The sequence below is a fragment of the Pimephales promelas genome, chromosome 7 (genome assembly GCF_988280905.1).
Source record: "Pimephales promelas chromosome 7, fPimPro1.hap1.1, whole genome shotgun sequence".
In the NCBI taxonomy this organism is placed as follows: Eukaryota; Metazoa; Chordata; class Actinopteri; order Cypriniformes; family Leuciscidae; genus Pimephales; species Pimephales promelas.
In genome coordinates, this window is record NC_142775.1 from 39,764,079 (window position 1) to 39,781,631 (window position 17,553).

Here is a 17,553-nt window from a genome sequence, read left to right on the forward strand (position 1 = left end):
TAAAATAATGTAAAACAATTCCATAACACTTTTCCATAGATTTTTTCCTAAACATTTCTACTAAATCAAACCTTACTCTTTCCTTTTTCAAATTTTGGATGATTTCCCTCCTTTTTTTTAGTGTATCATGACGTCTGTTGTTGTTCACAGTATTCACATCTGCCGGTGTTATGTTTACCTATTTTAAATATAGTGCTGTTTAATCCTGTATGTCAAATTTTGAGATATAATTGTCTCATCTCTCCTTTTCCTTCCCGTACATCTCACCGACTGAATTTTGTAAAACCACCGTCCTTTTCTCTCTTCTTCCCATTGCTACACACGGCCCAGCTTCACTACATCATTTCAAACATTGAGTCATTTCAAATTCAAAAGCATCGTGGACATCACAAATATTACCTTTTTGATGAAATGAATCAATCACACTTTTCTCAGGAATAATTTACATTGATTTACTGATTTTTTTTTTAAATCAAAACTGTATATGTATGCAGTAACCATAATGACTAATCTAGACTTATTGGAAGGTTCTAGTGAAGTAATAAACATGCGTGTGTGTGTGTTTTCACAGAGCTGAGAGCAACACTTCTCTAAAACACTCACACAAACATCAAATCTATGGGAAAAAACATGTCAAATACTTTCATTTTGATTGTTTTGAACTTCTTGTCGAGCCCAAATACTGTCCTGTCAGTGTTTATCTAATGCTTTATACTACATCCACAGCAACTTTACAGTTATTAGAAAAATAAACGAAATATGTTTTTGCTCTGAAATTATTTAAAGAATATTTTTCTCAGAGGAAGCATCATATGAATCAGTCGTTGAAAATTATAGTTTAAATAATCAAGGCAAAAATCGAGTGAAATGCACCAATATAATGATACATAGCCATAAACGGCAGTCTTCATATATTAAAACATTCATGAAACGGACACAGTAAAATGTGAATGAACATGTTCACTGAATCAAAGTCACAAATCAACGCATTTGCATGAATCAAACCTCTGACTCTAAACTACAACAGTTCATTCAAAACATCTAAACGAACACACACATGTGAATTAGCAGCACAGCGGTTTCCAACATTGATAATAATGACTAAAAAATGTGTCAGTGTCTTGAGCATCAGATCCTCATATTAGAGTGATTTCTAAAAGATCACTGGAGTAATGATGCCGAACATCACAGGAATAAATTACACTTGTATATTCACATAGAAAACAGATGATTTACATTAGAATAATATTTAGCAGCATCACTGTCTGTTCTTACGGTATCTACAATCAAATAAATGCAGCCTTGATGAGCAGAAAAAGTATTCTTAAAATTCTTCATTTTTCCAAACTTTTGACCGGTAATGTGTGTATGAGTGTGTGTATATGGGTTTGAAATGAACTTTTTCACTCACCGGCCAATCTGGCTGACAAACTTTACCGGCCATTCAGAACTTCTACTAGCCAAAAAAAACAGAGAAATGTACTTACAGTATGTCACAGTTCTGCATATACATGTGTATGTAGGATTATGGAAAATAACAATGTCTTTTCTGTTCACCAAATGCTTTTAATATTCACAAGTGAACAAGCGCGTCGTTATGTGTTGTGTAGTGACGTGTGTGTTACAGTCAGTGTTGGATGTAACTGATTACTAAGTAATTAGTTACTGTAATTTAATTACTTTTCCCTTGAAAATGTAAAGTAAGGGATTATTCTTCATTTATCTGTAATTTAATTCCAGTTACTTCTGATGTAATTGAGGTAAATACTGTGTATAGATCAATCCGATCTCACAGCGATTCGTATGCATTTTATGAGGTGACCGCACTCGTACAAATTCATATGAATTATTGTAAAATATGTATGAAAAAAGTGTGAAATGTCATGAGATCAGACAGAAAACAATAGTGGGTTTAACATCAAAATGTATTGTCCGATGCTAAAAAGTATGTTTTTATAATATAACCTTCTCCTTGGTCAGTTTAAGGATAATTCAAGCAATTTTATAGTATTTATTTGAAAGAATTAAAAACAGACTCATGTCTATCCTTGTATTATTCAGCTGGTTGAGATTGATATGGGATTTTGAAAGTAAATAGTAATTAAAAGTAATTAAATACTTTTTAGAGAGTGTAATTAGTACAGTTATCTAATTACACTGTTGAAGAGGTAATTAGTAACTAGTAACTAATTACTTTTTTAGAGTAACTTACCCAACACTGGTTACAGTAAGCCAGAAATGAGCAGATTTATCGCTGTATTTAATATATCATGAGGATCACGAGTATTTGCACTAAATCAGTGCAGATTAGTCTCACACAAACTTCCACAGCAATAGTAAGTAACATGGCAGATTGGCTCGTGATTTGACAGCGTTTCCCGCCACTGTTGATTTTACACACATTTGGCGAGTGTTCATTTCAAACCCTGTATATGTGTATGTATTTATCATGTCAGCTTGAGAAACAAAAGGACGAAAGGAGGATTCCTTCATTCCACTGTGGTTTTCTGGGAATCTTCCTCTGCGCTGCTGTTCACGCTCTCCTGTGTCGGGTCATCAGTGTGTGTGTGCTCGTCCTCCTCCTTTGCTTCACGCGTCGGGTCATCGGTGTGTGTGTGCTCGTCCTGCTCCTTTGCTTCACGTGTCGGGTCATCGGTGTGTGTGTGCTCGTCCTCCTCCTGTGTGATGATGAAGAGGTTCCTCATGGAGTCGGACACCTGCTCTCTCAGCTCGTCCTCCGACTCCTCAAAGTTCCTGATGGGAAGCAGACGTCAGTCACGGCGTGTTCAGTCGGGTTAGTGTGTGTGTGAGTGTGTGTGAGTGTGTGTGTGTGATGGGCAGGTTTAGGGGTCGGGTTAGTGTGTGTGTGTGTGTGTGTGTGTGTGTGATGGGCAGGTTTAGGGGTCGGGTTAGTGTGTGTGTGTGTGTGTGTGTGATGGGCAGGTTTAGGGGTCGGGTTAGTGTGTGTGTGTGTGTGTGTGATGGGCTGGTTTAGGGGTCAGGTTAGTGTGTGTGTGTGTGTGTGTGTGTGTGTGTGTGTGATGGGCAGGTTTAGGGGTCGGGTTAGTGTGTGTGTGTGTGTGTGATGGGCTGGTTTAGGGGTCAGGTTAGTGTGTGTGTGTGTGTGTGTGTGTGTGTGTGTGTGTGATGGGCAGGTTTAGGGGTCGGGTTAGTGTGTGTGTGTGTGTGTGTGATGGGCTGGTTTAGGGGTCAGGTTAGTGTGTGTGTGTGTGTGTGTGTGTGTGTGATGGGCTGGTTTAGGGGTCGGGTTAGTATGTGTGTGTGTGTGTGTGTGATGGGCAGGTTTAGGGGTCGGGTTAGTGTGTGTGTGTGTGTGTGTGTGTGTGTGTGATGGACAGGTTTAGGGGTCGGGTTAGTGTGTGTGTGTGTGTGTGTGTGTGTGATGGGCAGGTTTAGGGGTCAGGTTAGTGTGTGTGTGTGTGTGTGTGTGTGTGTGTGTGTGTGTGTGATGGACAGGTTTAGGGGTCGGGTTAGTGTGTGTGTGTGTGTGTGTGTGTGTGATGGGCAGGTTTAGGGGTCAGGTTAGTGTGTGTGTGTGTGTGTGTGTGTGTGTGTGTGATGGACAGGTTTAGGGGTCGGGTTAGTATGTGTGTGTGTGTGTGTGTGTGTGATTGGCAGGTTTAGTGTAAGGAGACAGAATGTACAGTTTGGACAGTATAAAACCATTACGTCTATGCGAAGTCCCCACAAAGATAGCAAACCAGACGTGTGTGTGTGTGTGTGTGTGTGTGTGTGTGTGTGTCACTTACGTGTCCTCATCATCTGATCGAGGCTCCAGACGCTCTTCATCATCACACTCATCACACTCTTCCTCTGTCAGACTCTTCTCATCTGATGACATCAGCGTCTCTGTGTGAACGACACACACGTCACCTCACTGACCCTGTTTGAGTTGCAGTTGTTGTTCTTGTGATGTGTGTGATCAGTGTGATGTGTGTGTGATCAGTGTGATGTGTGTGTGATCAGTGTGATGTGTGTGTGATCAGTGTGACGTTTACCCGTGAGCTGTGCTTGAGCGAGAGCGTTCAGGAGCGTCTCCGGCAAACGCTTCGTCCAGAGCTTTCTGTGTCCTTCCTCCTGCTCCTCTGAATCTACATCAACACACAAACCAGCAGACCATGAGCTGGAGACACATTCAGCTGATGTGTGTGTGTGTGTGTGTGTCACCTGTCTGAGTGTCACTGATACTCTCTGTCGTCACGTCCATGCGCTCGAGAGCGTTCAGTAAAGTGTCAGCGGCGTCCCGACACCATCCAGCTCTCTTCTTCTGCTCCTCTTCCTCTGAGCCGTGTGGACCGTTGTGGATGTTTTCTCCACGCTCCAACGTCAGTGTGTCGTTTAGGGGCTTGTCCTGTCACACACACACACACACACCTGGTCAACCGTCATCTTTATCCTGCCTGATCAATATTAGCCCACATTCACATCGTTGTAAAACAGAAATCAAGGAAATGTAACGAAACGTGTGTGTAGAAAGTAAAGTTATATTGTGTAGAAAGTAACAATCCCAGCAGCACTGATCATGAGTGTGTGAGAGTCCGTCCACCTCTGACTCCTCGTCTTCCTCGTCAGTCTTCATCTCGGCGTGCTCTTCATCACTCAGCTTGATCTCAAACATGATTCCTCTCTGAAACACACGCGTCGGAGCGCTCAAACGTGAGTGTGCGTCTTGTCATCATGTGTTTTGTGTGTGTGCGTTTATACCTGCTGCTCTTTCCCACGTGCGTGTGTGTGTCTGCTCTTCCTCAGTAGGTCTGTTCGTCTGTCCTGAGAACATCATCACACACACTCCTCAGTATATCACATCACAGCGCTACAGTAATTTGATTTCTGTATGAATCATCTCTGAATTTATAATCATCAACTGATTTCAAAGTGGATTTAAAAATAGAAATGCTGTTGAGTGGTATATATATATATATATATATATATATATATATATATATTAGGGCTGTGCAAAAACTAATTGCGATTAATCGCATCCAAAATAAAAGTCTGTGTTTACATAATATATTTGTGTGTGCTGTATATAATTATTTTGTATATATAAATACACACACACATGCATGTATATATTGAAGAAAATGTGTTATTCATATATAAAATATTTATATTTATTATATTTATATAATATAGATTATGTATTTATAAATATATACAGAATTTAAGCGCAAATAATTCTTAAATATATACATGCATGCATAGGTATTTATATATACAAAATAATTATATACAGCGCACACAAATATATTATGTAAACGCAGACTTTTATTTTGGATGCGATTAATCGCAATTAACTTTTGCACAGCCCTAATATAAATATATATTGTATAATAATAAATATTAATAATTTAAATATATTGTATATATTGTATTTTCTCGAAAAATATCATTAGATATTTTCTGCTCTTTAAATGCAGATTGGAGAAACACTGATATTATATATTATATATTCAATATCTATTTATAAATGAAGTACATTAGCATTTTAATATATGTAATATATATATAAAAATCTAGTTTTATGAATATAATGTCAAATTGTTTATATTATATTATATATATAAAAAGTTTATATTTTAATAATTGTATTTATTAAATATACATATCTATCTCCCCCCCCCCCCCCGCTCTCTCTCTCTCTCTCTCTCTCTATATATATATATATATATATATATATATATATATATGTATTTATTTTTTTGTCCTTTGTTGCATCCCTATTCCCTAGAGCCAGAGTTGAAAGTCATATACATCAATGATGGCACTCACTCACCACTCAACGTCCAGAACCAACAAAACGTACCTCGACCTCTGCTCTCATTCTCATCTCTCTGACATCATGATGATACTGCTCTCTGATTCGCTGGAGCTGCTTCAGGTACTCCTGCAACACACACACACACAGAGGCCTTCAGCACACTGAGGTGTCGTTATCTAACGATCATGAATAGGAGTGTGACGACAGTGACCTCCTGTCCCTGCAGTTTCCCGCTCTGACACGGTTTTCTCCCATGATGCTCTTGTGCATTGGGCGGCTCACAGCCTTCAGCATCTGCTGTGGACGGTCTGAGACCCTGAACACCACAAACAATCATCAGTGATTTCACTGTTCAATATTACTGAAATTCATGAATATAAGATAAACACAGCTGTAAATTACAACACACAAGCACACATATTTAAAGAAGATGTTATGAAAGCTAAATTATGGAAGCTTGTTTCCGCCACAGAATAAAACATTTTAAAAGATAATTGAGACTTTTCATCTCACAATTGCAAAATTTACATTTCTGACAATTCTGACTCTATATCTCGTGATTCTGACTTAATGTCTTGCAATTCTGACTTCATATCTCGGGATTCTGACTTAATTCTGACTTTATATCGCAATTCTGACTTAATTCTGACTTTATATCGCAATTCTGACTTTATATCGCAATTCTGACTTAATTCTGACTTTATATCGCAATTCTGACTTAATTCTGACTTTATATCTTGCAATTCTGACTTTATATCGCAATTCTGACTTAATTTTGACTTTATATCTCGAAATTCTGACTTAATTCTGACTTTATATCGCAATTCTGACTTTATATCGCAATTCTGACTTCATTCTGACTTTATATCTCGCAATTCTGACTTTATATCTCACAATTCTGACTTTATATCTCGGGATTCTGACTTAATTCTGACTTCACATCTCGCAATTCTGACTTAATTTTGACTTTATATCTTGAAATTCTGACCTAATCCTGACTTTATATCTCGCAATTCTGACTTTATATCGCAATTCTGACTTAATTCTAACTTTATATCTCGCAATTCTGACTTTATATCTCGGGATTCTGACTTAATTCTGACTTTATATTGCAATTCTGACTTAATTCTGACTTTATATCTTGCAATTCTGACCTCACATCTCGCAATTCTGACTTAATTCTGACTTTATATCTCGCAATTCTGACTTTATATCGCAATTCTGACTAAATTCTGACTGTATATCTCGTAATTCTGACTTTATATCTCGCAATTCTGACTTAATTTTGACTATATCTCGGGATTCTGACTTTATATCTTGCAATTCTCACTTAATATCTCGCAATTCTGACTTTATATCTCGTAATTCTGACTTAATTCTGACTTTATATCTTGCGATTCTGACTTTATATCTCACGATTGCGAGTTTATATCACGTGATTCTGACATCTTTTCTCAGAACTGTGAGATATAAAGTTGCAATTGTGACTAATAAAGTTTAATTCTAAGGAAAAAAAAGACATTTTACAGCTCAAATTTCTGAATTCATAACATGCAATTCAATTGTGAGGGTAAAAAAGGAATTGTGAGATAAAGTCGCAATTACCTTTTTTTAATTTTTAATTCTGTGGTGGAAACAAGCTTCCTTACAAAATCGACCCAAACTGACGAGTTCCTGATAAAGCGTGATCTGCGTGATAACTTGTGTGTTCAGTGACACTCACCAGTTGTTTCTGAGCTCGGAGTTTGTACAGTTGGGCTTCACGTCGCCTCTGCAAATACTCGTCTCTCGCCTTAGCGACACTGAACACACACACACACACACACACACCTGGTAAACCGTAATGCTCATATCCTGCCTGATCAATATTAGCCTACATTCATATATATACACCTCCAGTGATAAAAGAGTGTGAAACTCCAGGAATCAAATGATTTCAACGTAGTTAGTGAATAGTGGGACTGATGACGTTGTTTCAGAGAATATAAAGACATGGGTTTCTTTTCTTTAGAGTAATGTCACAGATGAAAGTAAAGAGGATTTGGTTTCGAGTGTCTCACAGTTTGTAGGGCTCCAGTGTGTGTGTGCCACGATCCTCCACAGGTTCCTGACGCTCGACCGGCCCGTTCCAGCGGCGCTCACGATCAACACACGGTTTAACCGCAATCGGGTTTTCAAACACAGCAGGAAATCGAGGCTTTATTTGCTGAGAGACAAAAACATTTATTTTATTAATTCAGTTTATCAGTGTTCATTTATTTATTTTCATCTCATCTAACAGCCTATCATTTATCTTAAAGAGTCCTGTTCTGCTTTTATGCATGTTCATCTCTCTTTAGTGTGTGTTGTTTGTTTCTGTATATCACGCAATTCTGACTTTATATCTCGCAATTCTGACTTAATTTTGACTTTATATCTCACAATTCTGACTTTATATCTCACAATTCTGACTTTATATCTCGCAATTCTGACTTTATATCTCGCAATTCTGACTTTATATCTCGCAATTCTGACTTTATATCTCGCAATTCTGACTTAATTCTGACTTTATATCTCACAATTCTGACTTTATATCTCACAATTCTGACTTTATATCTCACAATTCTGACTTTATATCTCGCAATTCTGACTTTATATCTCGCAATTCTGACTTTATATCTCGCAATTCTGACTTTATATCTCGCAATTCTGACTTAATTCTGACTTTATATCTCGCAATTCTGACTTTATATTTTGCAATTCTGACTTTATATCTCGCAATTATGACTTTATCAATTCGCAATTTATCTTAAAGGGTTCTGTTCTGCTTTTCTGCATGTTCACCTCTCTTTAGTGTGTGTTGTTGTAGTTTGAGCATGAAAAAGTCCCTCCAGCGGGAGCTCTTCTCTATATCAGTGTCAGTGCTTCTGAAACGCCTCCATTGTAGTCCTGAGTCACACCTCACAATATTCCTCATTATAATAATTCATACGCAGAATAAAGGGGCGGGGCCTGGTTGAGTTAGTTAGTAGTGTGTTAAACCGGTGGTTATGGGAAGGGGCGGGGCATTTCCCAAACACACTCGAACCGCCCGACCAATCACAACACACTGATTCAGCCGACCAATCAGAGCACAGTGTGCTTTTCAGAAGGAGGGGCTTCAGGAAGTTAACAGAGCGTTACTGACAGACTGAGAAGAGAGGAGCCGCAACAATGGAGAATATGAGGAGAATAATGTGTTTTTTTGAATACTGAATTATGAAAACCTCTTTTAGTAGAGCCTAAAAACAAACTCAAGACTATATAAATGGGTCCAGGTACAATAGGTTCCCTTTAAGGTGCAGTCACATGACTCACGGCTCAAAGATCAAACAACGTCAATGTCTTTATATGAAAACTCACTTGTGCTTTGGCTCTGCTGTGTCTCTGCTCGGGTCTCGCTGGTGCTTTGACGACAGGAGCTCTCGGGACGGGTTTATATCCCGCCGGATCTTTAGAAAGGCCAAAGACTTCCAGATAAACCAGAGAACTTTCACACGATACACTTCAGGACACCAGATTCTGCTTCATTTACTGTATGTTGTAGTCTACACACACACACACACACACACCTGTGTTGTTTGTGGCTTTAGGTGCCGCTGGTGTGTGTCCGTGAAGAACTGTGTGACTGAACTCTTCCTCCAGCAACTGACATAAAATGGAAAAGAAAGTGCAGCTTTATATCACTTTTCATATTTTAAAAAGGTTTAGTAAATCTGTAGGTCAATATAACAGTTCATGTATTATTATATTGGTGCCTATAAATTAAAATTATGTCTATATATATATATATATATATATATATATATATATATATATATGTATATATATATACAATGATGATTCAAAACAAAAAATAAAGAATTATTAAACATTAGCCCTCAAACCGTATTCACTTTATAGCCCTTAATCCTGTAATTGTGGACAAATGTGGGCACAGAGGGCTTCTAATTTGTATGTATTATAAATGTTATATCACTGTCTTCGATAAAGTTTTGTCTATCCATTTTTGGTGTGTTTTTTTTATTTTGGGGGTATTTTTGAATTTATTTACTTCAAAAAGTACCATATTTTCTGTGTAAATTATTTCTATGTAAATGAATTACTATGTAGTTTTATTTTTTTTTATCTACATTAAAATATCATTCCAATAAGTTCTTAGAGCTAAAACATAAAGATGAAGTGACTTTGCTGTTATTTTGGCTTATTTTAGAATGCTCTAAATTACAGTTTTCCCCATTCATTTCATTTCATTTCTATGGGTGCCCATTTTTGACCCAAATACAAGATTAAGGAGTTTTTATTTTTCACCCATTTAACATTGTAGAATTGAGTCAAAAAAAATGTGAGTGTTTAGGAGGCAAACTTAGGAAAAGTAGCCAAGTCTTGTACCGCTCAGATCAAGGGAAGTATTTCTTAAAAATAAATCAAAACTATTTTGCCCACATTTGTCCAGAATACGGTTTTAGGGTTAAATATTTAATGATTATTTGAAATGATTAACAGACACACACACAGACAGACACACACTCACACAGATGTTCCTGTAATTTGTAGATAGATGATTATGTCATTTAGAAAATATAGCATTGGTGCATGTTGATTCGTTGTCTGCGTGAAGTGTCAGGTGACGTCGTACCTGTGTGTCGAGGTGTTTGCTGATCTGAGCCTGCAGTAACGGTCTTCTGAGGAGTGTGTTCGCTGACGGCCGGTCTCGAGGACTGATCTTGAACAGCTGGTTCAGCAGAAGTCGAAGTTCAGCACTGTATCGCTGAGACACTGGACTATAGCGCCCCCTACAGATCCTCAACACCAGCTGCTTTAAATTACTGCCCTCGAACTGTGGGACACACACACACACACACGTTTCAGACACAAACAGGACTGATGCCTGTCGGTTCATGTTAGTTCACAGTGCATTAACTAATGTTATAAATACAACCTTTGATTTTAATAATGTATTAGTAAATGTTGAAATTATTATTAACTAATATTAATAAATGCTGTAGACGTTGCTAACTAATGTAGTTTACTAATGTTGCTAACATTATTATAAAGTGTTACCATTCCAGTTTTTATAGTATTTTTAAGTAGTTTTATTCGTATATATATATATTTTTTTATAGTTTTTAAACTTCTAAACATGTCTATTTAGTTTTTTGTTGTTGTTATTTAAGTACATTAAGGTAAACTAAATTAAAATTAGACATTTTTCCTTGGAAAATAACCAGATTTTATTTCGTTTCAATTAAAATGTATTTTATTTTATGTAACAAAAATGTGCTTTTTAAAAATGGTTTTAGTTAACTATAATAACCCTGGTGAGCAGCAGCAGGTAATGTGTACACAAGAACAATTTCAAGATAATATTTCACCCCCAAATCAAAGAAAGAGAATTAGGGCTGTGCAAAGATTAATTGCATCCAAAATAAAAGTCTGTGTTTACATAATATATTTGTGTGTGCTGTATATAATTATTTTGTATATATAAATACCTTTGCATGCATGTATATATTTAAGAATTATTTGCGCTTAAATTCTGTATATATATATATACATAATCTAAATTATATAAATATAAATATTTTATATATGAATAACACATTTTCTTAAATATACATGCATGTGTGTGTATTTCTATATACAAAATAATTATATACAGCACACACAAATATATTATGTAAACACAGACTTTTATTTTGGATGCGATTAATCGCAATTAATTTTTGCACAGCCCTAAAGAGAAGTATAGTTCAAATTAAAATGCTTTTTTTTTTTTTGGTTAGACTATAAATAAACTTTGCACTATAAAATTATTTTCAGACGTTCACACAAAAACTCAATTGAGAATCTACCAAACAACTCAAACTGTGGTGAATCTTGAATGCTTTACCACTCTTTCATAACTTTCATAACTTAAAAAAAATTACAGAATTGTACGTTTACTGTTATAAAACATGCAAAAATACGATTTTCAATTTTTATATGAAATACATATTTTCAACCAAAAAAAAAGTACTCTAAAACTGTAAATCTAATCAAGTTGTGTTAAAAATCTGAGGTTGATATCTCCAAAAAATGCGCTTTCATAATGATTGTGTTTGGCTGCAGTACCGAACGCTTCCACTAGATAACATACGAAGTGTAGACAATTTTTCAGGACCATACAACCCTCTGGGGTCACACTCGGGGCCTTCGGGTCAAAATTTTTTTACTTGTTTTTTATAATATTTTTTCTTTTCTTTTTTGGTGTTTTGAGAAAATTTCCAAAAAAAAAAAAAAAATTATAATTAGTATTAATGCAATAATTATGACCAAATTTTCCCCCATTGAATATTATAGAAAAAAATATTTAAAAATATATTTTTTTAAAAAATTTTTTAAGCAGTATTTCATTTTAGAGTGAAGCCTAGGCCTCATAAAAGCAATTTTTGAAATTAGATGGATGCCATTTCGTGGACAAACTGAGCTTTTTAAAGATTCAAAACACATGTATAATCTGAATTTTTTGGTGTGTTTGTGTATAAAGGTGTGTTTTGCACTCTTGATGTTTTATAGATTCACCCCTTCACTGTTGAGTTGCTGATTTGTAGATTGTACGCACAAAAAAACTCAGTATTTTCACATTTTTGCCAATTTCCCATTCATTTCCTATGCGGGTCATTTTTGACCCGAAGGTCCTGAGTGTGACTATTTTTTTTACGACCACTTAGACTTTTCAAATCCTGTCCCCATTTTTTTTTGGGTGTTCATATACCAAGTACCATTAAAGTCACCAAGTTTCGGACCATTCCGATGAAGCTACGATTTTTAACATTTTTTTATTTAAACGCTTCGGGTCATTATTGACCCGAAGAACCCCAGAGGGTTAACCTGTTCAAACCATGTTTTGTTTTTTGGTTCACACAGCAAGTGCCAAAATCTTTACCAAGTTTCATACCATTCTGATAAAAAAAAGTAAAAAAATTTCAGCGAAAATGACCGAATAGCACCAGAATCCAAACCTTCTGAAGAGACACGTTCGCTTTATATGACGAATGTTTTGAAGTAGCATTCTGAAAATGTACATGTGAGAGTTTAAAGAGACACAACAGATCAGGTTGAAGACTAAAATTTCATAATTTAATATAAGTTACACATAATCAGTTATTATTGTTTATTTGTAATCATTGTGTGATGGCATTCATTCCATGCTAAATAGAAACCACACGTTCCTCGTAAAGCAGTTTTTTTGGTTAGTAACATAAAACCGAACCTCTCGCTGGAGTCGCTGGAATGAAGAGCTTATAAATAAGACCAAATAAATTAGAGATCTCTTGGTAAAGTACCTGGTGTCTGGTCCTGTGAACTAAACAACAGCAGGGGAAGCATAACGTCCACATCTCCAGCGATGTACTCACCGGGTGTTTGAGTGTGCAGAGCTCATAGAGGACACAGCCCAGAGACCAGATGTCCCTGCAGGACACACCAGTTCACACACAGAGCAGCAGACGAAGAGCTGAACACACAGATGCTGTACCTACGTCTTGTTGTTGTACGGTCTGTTCTCGCAGATCTCTGGAGAGAGATAGTACGGCGTCCCGACGCAGGTCCTGGCGAGATCCGTGGTGCTGTCCGACACACACACACATCAGGGGTGTAAACCAGCAGGGGTTTGACATAAATAAGGAAGAAACACAGACTCACTTGTTCAAACTTTTTGCGATGCCAAAATCTCCCAGTTTGACTTTCTGTCCTCCGTGAGTGAGAAAGATGTTCTGGAGGAGCAGAGACACATGAGACGCCGGATTCACCCACCGCATTACGTGTGTGTGTGACCGTACCTGAGCTTTAATGTCTCTGTGCAGAACCTTCCTGTCGTGAACGTGCTTCAGTCCCAGACAGATCTGAACAAACCAGTCCACAATCTGAAACACACACAACACACACTCAGACACCCAAAGCCGCCTCTCAGTGACAAAAAGCCACAGTATCTGCTGAGCGAGGGTAAAGGTGAAGGCCTGACCTGCTGCTCTGTGAAGGGTTTTCCTCTCTGCATCTTGATTCTGTTCATCAGATCACCGGCGTCACAGTATTCCATCAGGATGTAGAGGTTATTTCTGTCTGGATAGCGCACACAAACACTTTAGTGTGTGGTCAAATCCAGCAGGTGCTTTGCTGACATTCAATTTAAGTTCTAAAAACATTATTTCTTAGTGTTTTCTAACATGTTTATTCTTGGTTATATAAACGTTAAAGGGATAGTTCACCCAAAAATAAAAATTAGCCCCTGATTGTACGCGCGTTCACGAGAGACTGGCGTTCCAGCGCATGACGTTTGTGTCCTTCGATGTCAACTTTTATGATGGACAGATATACTTTTATGATGGATAGATGCACTTTTATGATGGATGGATGCACTTTTATGATGGACAGATGCACTTTTATAATGGATAGATGCACTTTTATGATGGATAGATGCACTTTTATGATGGATGGATGCACTTTTATGATGGATGGATGCACTTTTATGATGGATGGATGCACTTTTATGATGGACAGATGCACTTTTATAATGGATAGATGCACTTTTATAATGGATAGATGCACTTTTATGATGGATGGATGCACTTTTATGATGGACAGATGCACTTTTATAATGGATAGATGCACTTTTATGATGGATAGATGCACTTTTATGATGGATGGATGCACTTTTATGATGGATGGATGCACTTTTATGATGGATGGATGCACTTTTATGATGGACAGATGCACTTTTATAATGGATAGATGCACTTTTATAATGGATAGATGCACTTTTATCATGGATAGATGCACTTTTATGATGGATAGATGCACTTTTATAATGGATAGATGCACTTTTATAATGGATAGATGCACTTTTATGATGGATGGATGCACTTTTATGATGGATAGATGCACTTTTATAATGGATAGATGCACTTTTATAATGGATAGATGCACTTTTATGATGGATGGATGCACTTTTATGATGGACAGATGCACTTTTATCATGGATAGATGCACTTTTATGATGGATAGATGCACTTTTATGATGGATGGATGCACTTTTATGATGGACAGATGCACTTTTATCATGGATAGATGCACTTTTATGATGGATAGATGCACTTTTATGATGGATGGATGCACTTTTATGATGGACAGATGCACTTTTATGATGGATGGATGCACTTTTATGATGGATAGATGCACTTTTATGATGGATGGATGCACTTTTATGATGGACGGATGCACTTTTATCATGGATAGATGCACTTTTATGATGGATAGATGCACTTTTATGATGGATGGATGCACTTTTATGATGGACAGATGCACTTTTATGATGGATGGATGCACTTTTATGATGGACAGATGCACTTTTATAATGGATAGATGCACTTTTATGATGGATAGATGCACTTTTATGATGGATGGATGCACTTTTATGATGGACAGATGCACTTTTATCATGGATAGATGCACTTTTATGATGGATAGATGCACTTTTATGATGGATGGATGCACTTTTATGATGGACAGATGCACTTTTATCATGGATAGATGCACTTTTATAATGGATAGATGCACTTTTATAATGCATATGCACTTTTATGATGGACAGATGCACTTTTATGATGGACAGATGCACTTTTATAATGGATAGATGCACTTTTATAATGCATAGATGCACTTTTATGATGGATAGATGCACTTTTATGATGGACAGATGCACTTTTATGATGGAGGGATGCACTTTTATGATGGACAGATGCACTTTTATAATGGATAGATGCACTTTTATAATGGATAGATGCACTTTTATAATGCATAGATGCACTTTTATGATGGACAGATGCACTTTTATGATGGACAGATGCACTTTTATGATGTATAGATGCACTTTAATAATGTATAGATGCACTTTTATAATGGATAGATGCACTTTTATGATGGATAGATGCACTTTTATGATGGACAGATGCACTTTTATAAGGGATAGATGCACTTTTATAATGGATAGATGCACTTTAAAACAGATACAGGGCATTCACTGCCATTATAAAGCTTGGAAGAGCTAGGATATTTTTTAACATAACTCCGATTGTATTCGTCAGAAAGAAAAATGTCATAAACACCTAGGATGACTTGAGAGTGAGTAAATCATGGACTAATTTTCATTTTTGTGTGAACTATCCATTTAAGTGGACATTCCATTTTAGAACTTTGCAAACATTGTGGAAATGTTACTTTTGAATGTTATCCGAACATTCCGAAACAAGTAGGCAGTTACATTTAAAAGAATGTTAGAAACATTCGAACAGAAAAAAAAACTTGAAACTATGAATTATGAATGAATTATATTTTTGATCATTTTCAGATAACATTGAACAAACATTCTTTTAATGTTACTGGAAGAACGTTTGTTCAATCAGAACATTGGCAGAATGTTCCTGGTTTAATTAAAGCTACTATATTAAAACAAATCTATATCACACACAATATAAAGAATACATCACAGAAGAAGCACACTGACCGTAAAATGATTTATAAAACGTGACAATGTTTGGATGTCTCATTTTGGACAAAAGGGTCACTTCCTTTCTGGAGGCATCCTTATCCCGAGCAGACAACTGAGACAGAGACACACACACACACACACACACCAGTTTCTCCTGTTCTCTATTCCCAGATCCCATTAACCCAGGTCTCATCCCACATGAACGGATCAGAGACTGCAGCAGCACATCATGATTTTAAAACAGTCATTCTATAGTACTAAAAGATACATTATAACAGCTAAAATTGTCTCACAAAAACTAATTCAGAAGCCTAAATAGCGTCTTTTAAGGATATGTTCATATTTAAATCTGGTTCCTACATTATTTTTTTCTATACATTGGCTCACTGGGTAGCTACTCTAAACAACAGTACTAACAGTTCAGTTCCTGCTGTCATTGCCAAACTGAGTATTTGAAAAATGTAGTTCAGAATCTATGTTTTAATTGTATAGCCTGTTAACTGTCAACAGCCAACCAACAAACCAACCTTTATTTTTTCTCCTTAATCTGAAAAAATAATCCTATGAATGTTGAAGAATTCATGATCGGATTCAAGTTTATCTGTCTAAATAGCCAAGTTTCAAAGAAGCTTCACAGAAAATCTCCAGCACACAGTCACAAATTATGAAATGACATTTTATTTGTAACGTCAAGCAGTCAGAAGTGGCTCGGATCTAACTTTACCTGTCTCAGGTGAATCTCTTTGATGACGTATAGCAGCTCATCGTCTCCGTGTCGGTGTTTGACCAGAAGCGCGCTCCCGAACGCGCCTTGACCGACCTGTCGAATAACCTCATAATGATCCATAAACCCCGAGGATTGTGATGATGATGATGATGATGATGATGATGACGATGATGATCTTCAGCCGGTTCAGCAGCAACCGCGTGGTGAATATGAGCGCCGCGTCACCATAGCAACGCGTCAACAACAGAGTTACTGACAGGAATCCGTGTGGAAAAATTCTCACCAAAACACATTAATAAAAGTGTGCCTGGCTCTTCTGTGAACAGGAAGAGTTCCTACAAATGGATTTGGTGAAAATAAAACAATTTGAAAGGACAGGCTTGATCGCGCCGGACAGGGCAGAGAGTGAAGCATTCTGGGAATTCTGGCGCCATAGATTCATTCACATTTTCTCACTGACTGGTCTATTTAAATGAATAGATCTATATAAATCATTTA

General features: G+C 36.7%; 1 protein-coding gene across 2 annotated transcripts; it reads right to left on the bottom strand.

Moving 5' to 3' along the window:
* Positions 1–1,169: 1,169 nt before the first annotated feature.
* Positions 1,170–17,232, bottom strand: nek5 (NIMA related kinase 5). 2 transcript variants are annotated; one of them, XM_039683138.2, is made up of 20 exons: positions 17,053–17,232; positions 16,344–16,440; positions 13,806–13,903; positions 13,624–13,707; positions 13,487–13,557; positions 13,324–13,410; positions 13,201–13,255; positions 10,440–10,640; positions 9,373–9,448; positions 9,164–9,252; positions 7,843–7,988; positions 7,506–7,584; positions 5,994–6,098; positions 5,828–5,908; positions 4,726–4,788; positions 4,568–4,648; positions 4,189–4,372; positions 4,020–4,112; positions 3,771–3,870; positions 1,170–2,754 (listed from the first exon to the last, which is right to left on the bottom strand). In XM_039683138.2, the coding sequence occupies exons 1-20, from the start codon at positions 17,173–17,175 to the stop codon at positions 2,490–2,492; spliced, it is 2,178 nt and encodes a 725-aa protein (XP_039539072.2). In that variant the 5' UTR covers positions 17,176–17,232; the 3' UTR covers positions 1,170–2,489. The 2 variants fall into 2 exon arrangements, with proteins under 2 accessions (XP_039539072.2, XP_088989601.1); XM_089133475.1 differs by having other exon boundaries at positions 13,487–13,707.
* Between the last annotated feature and the right edge of the window lie 321 nt (positions 17,233–17,553).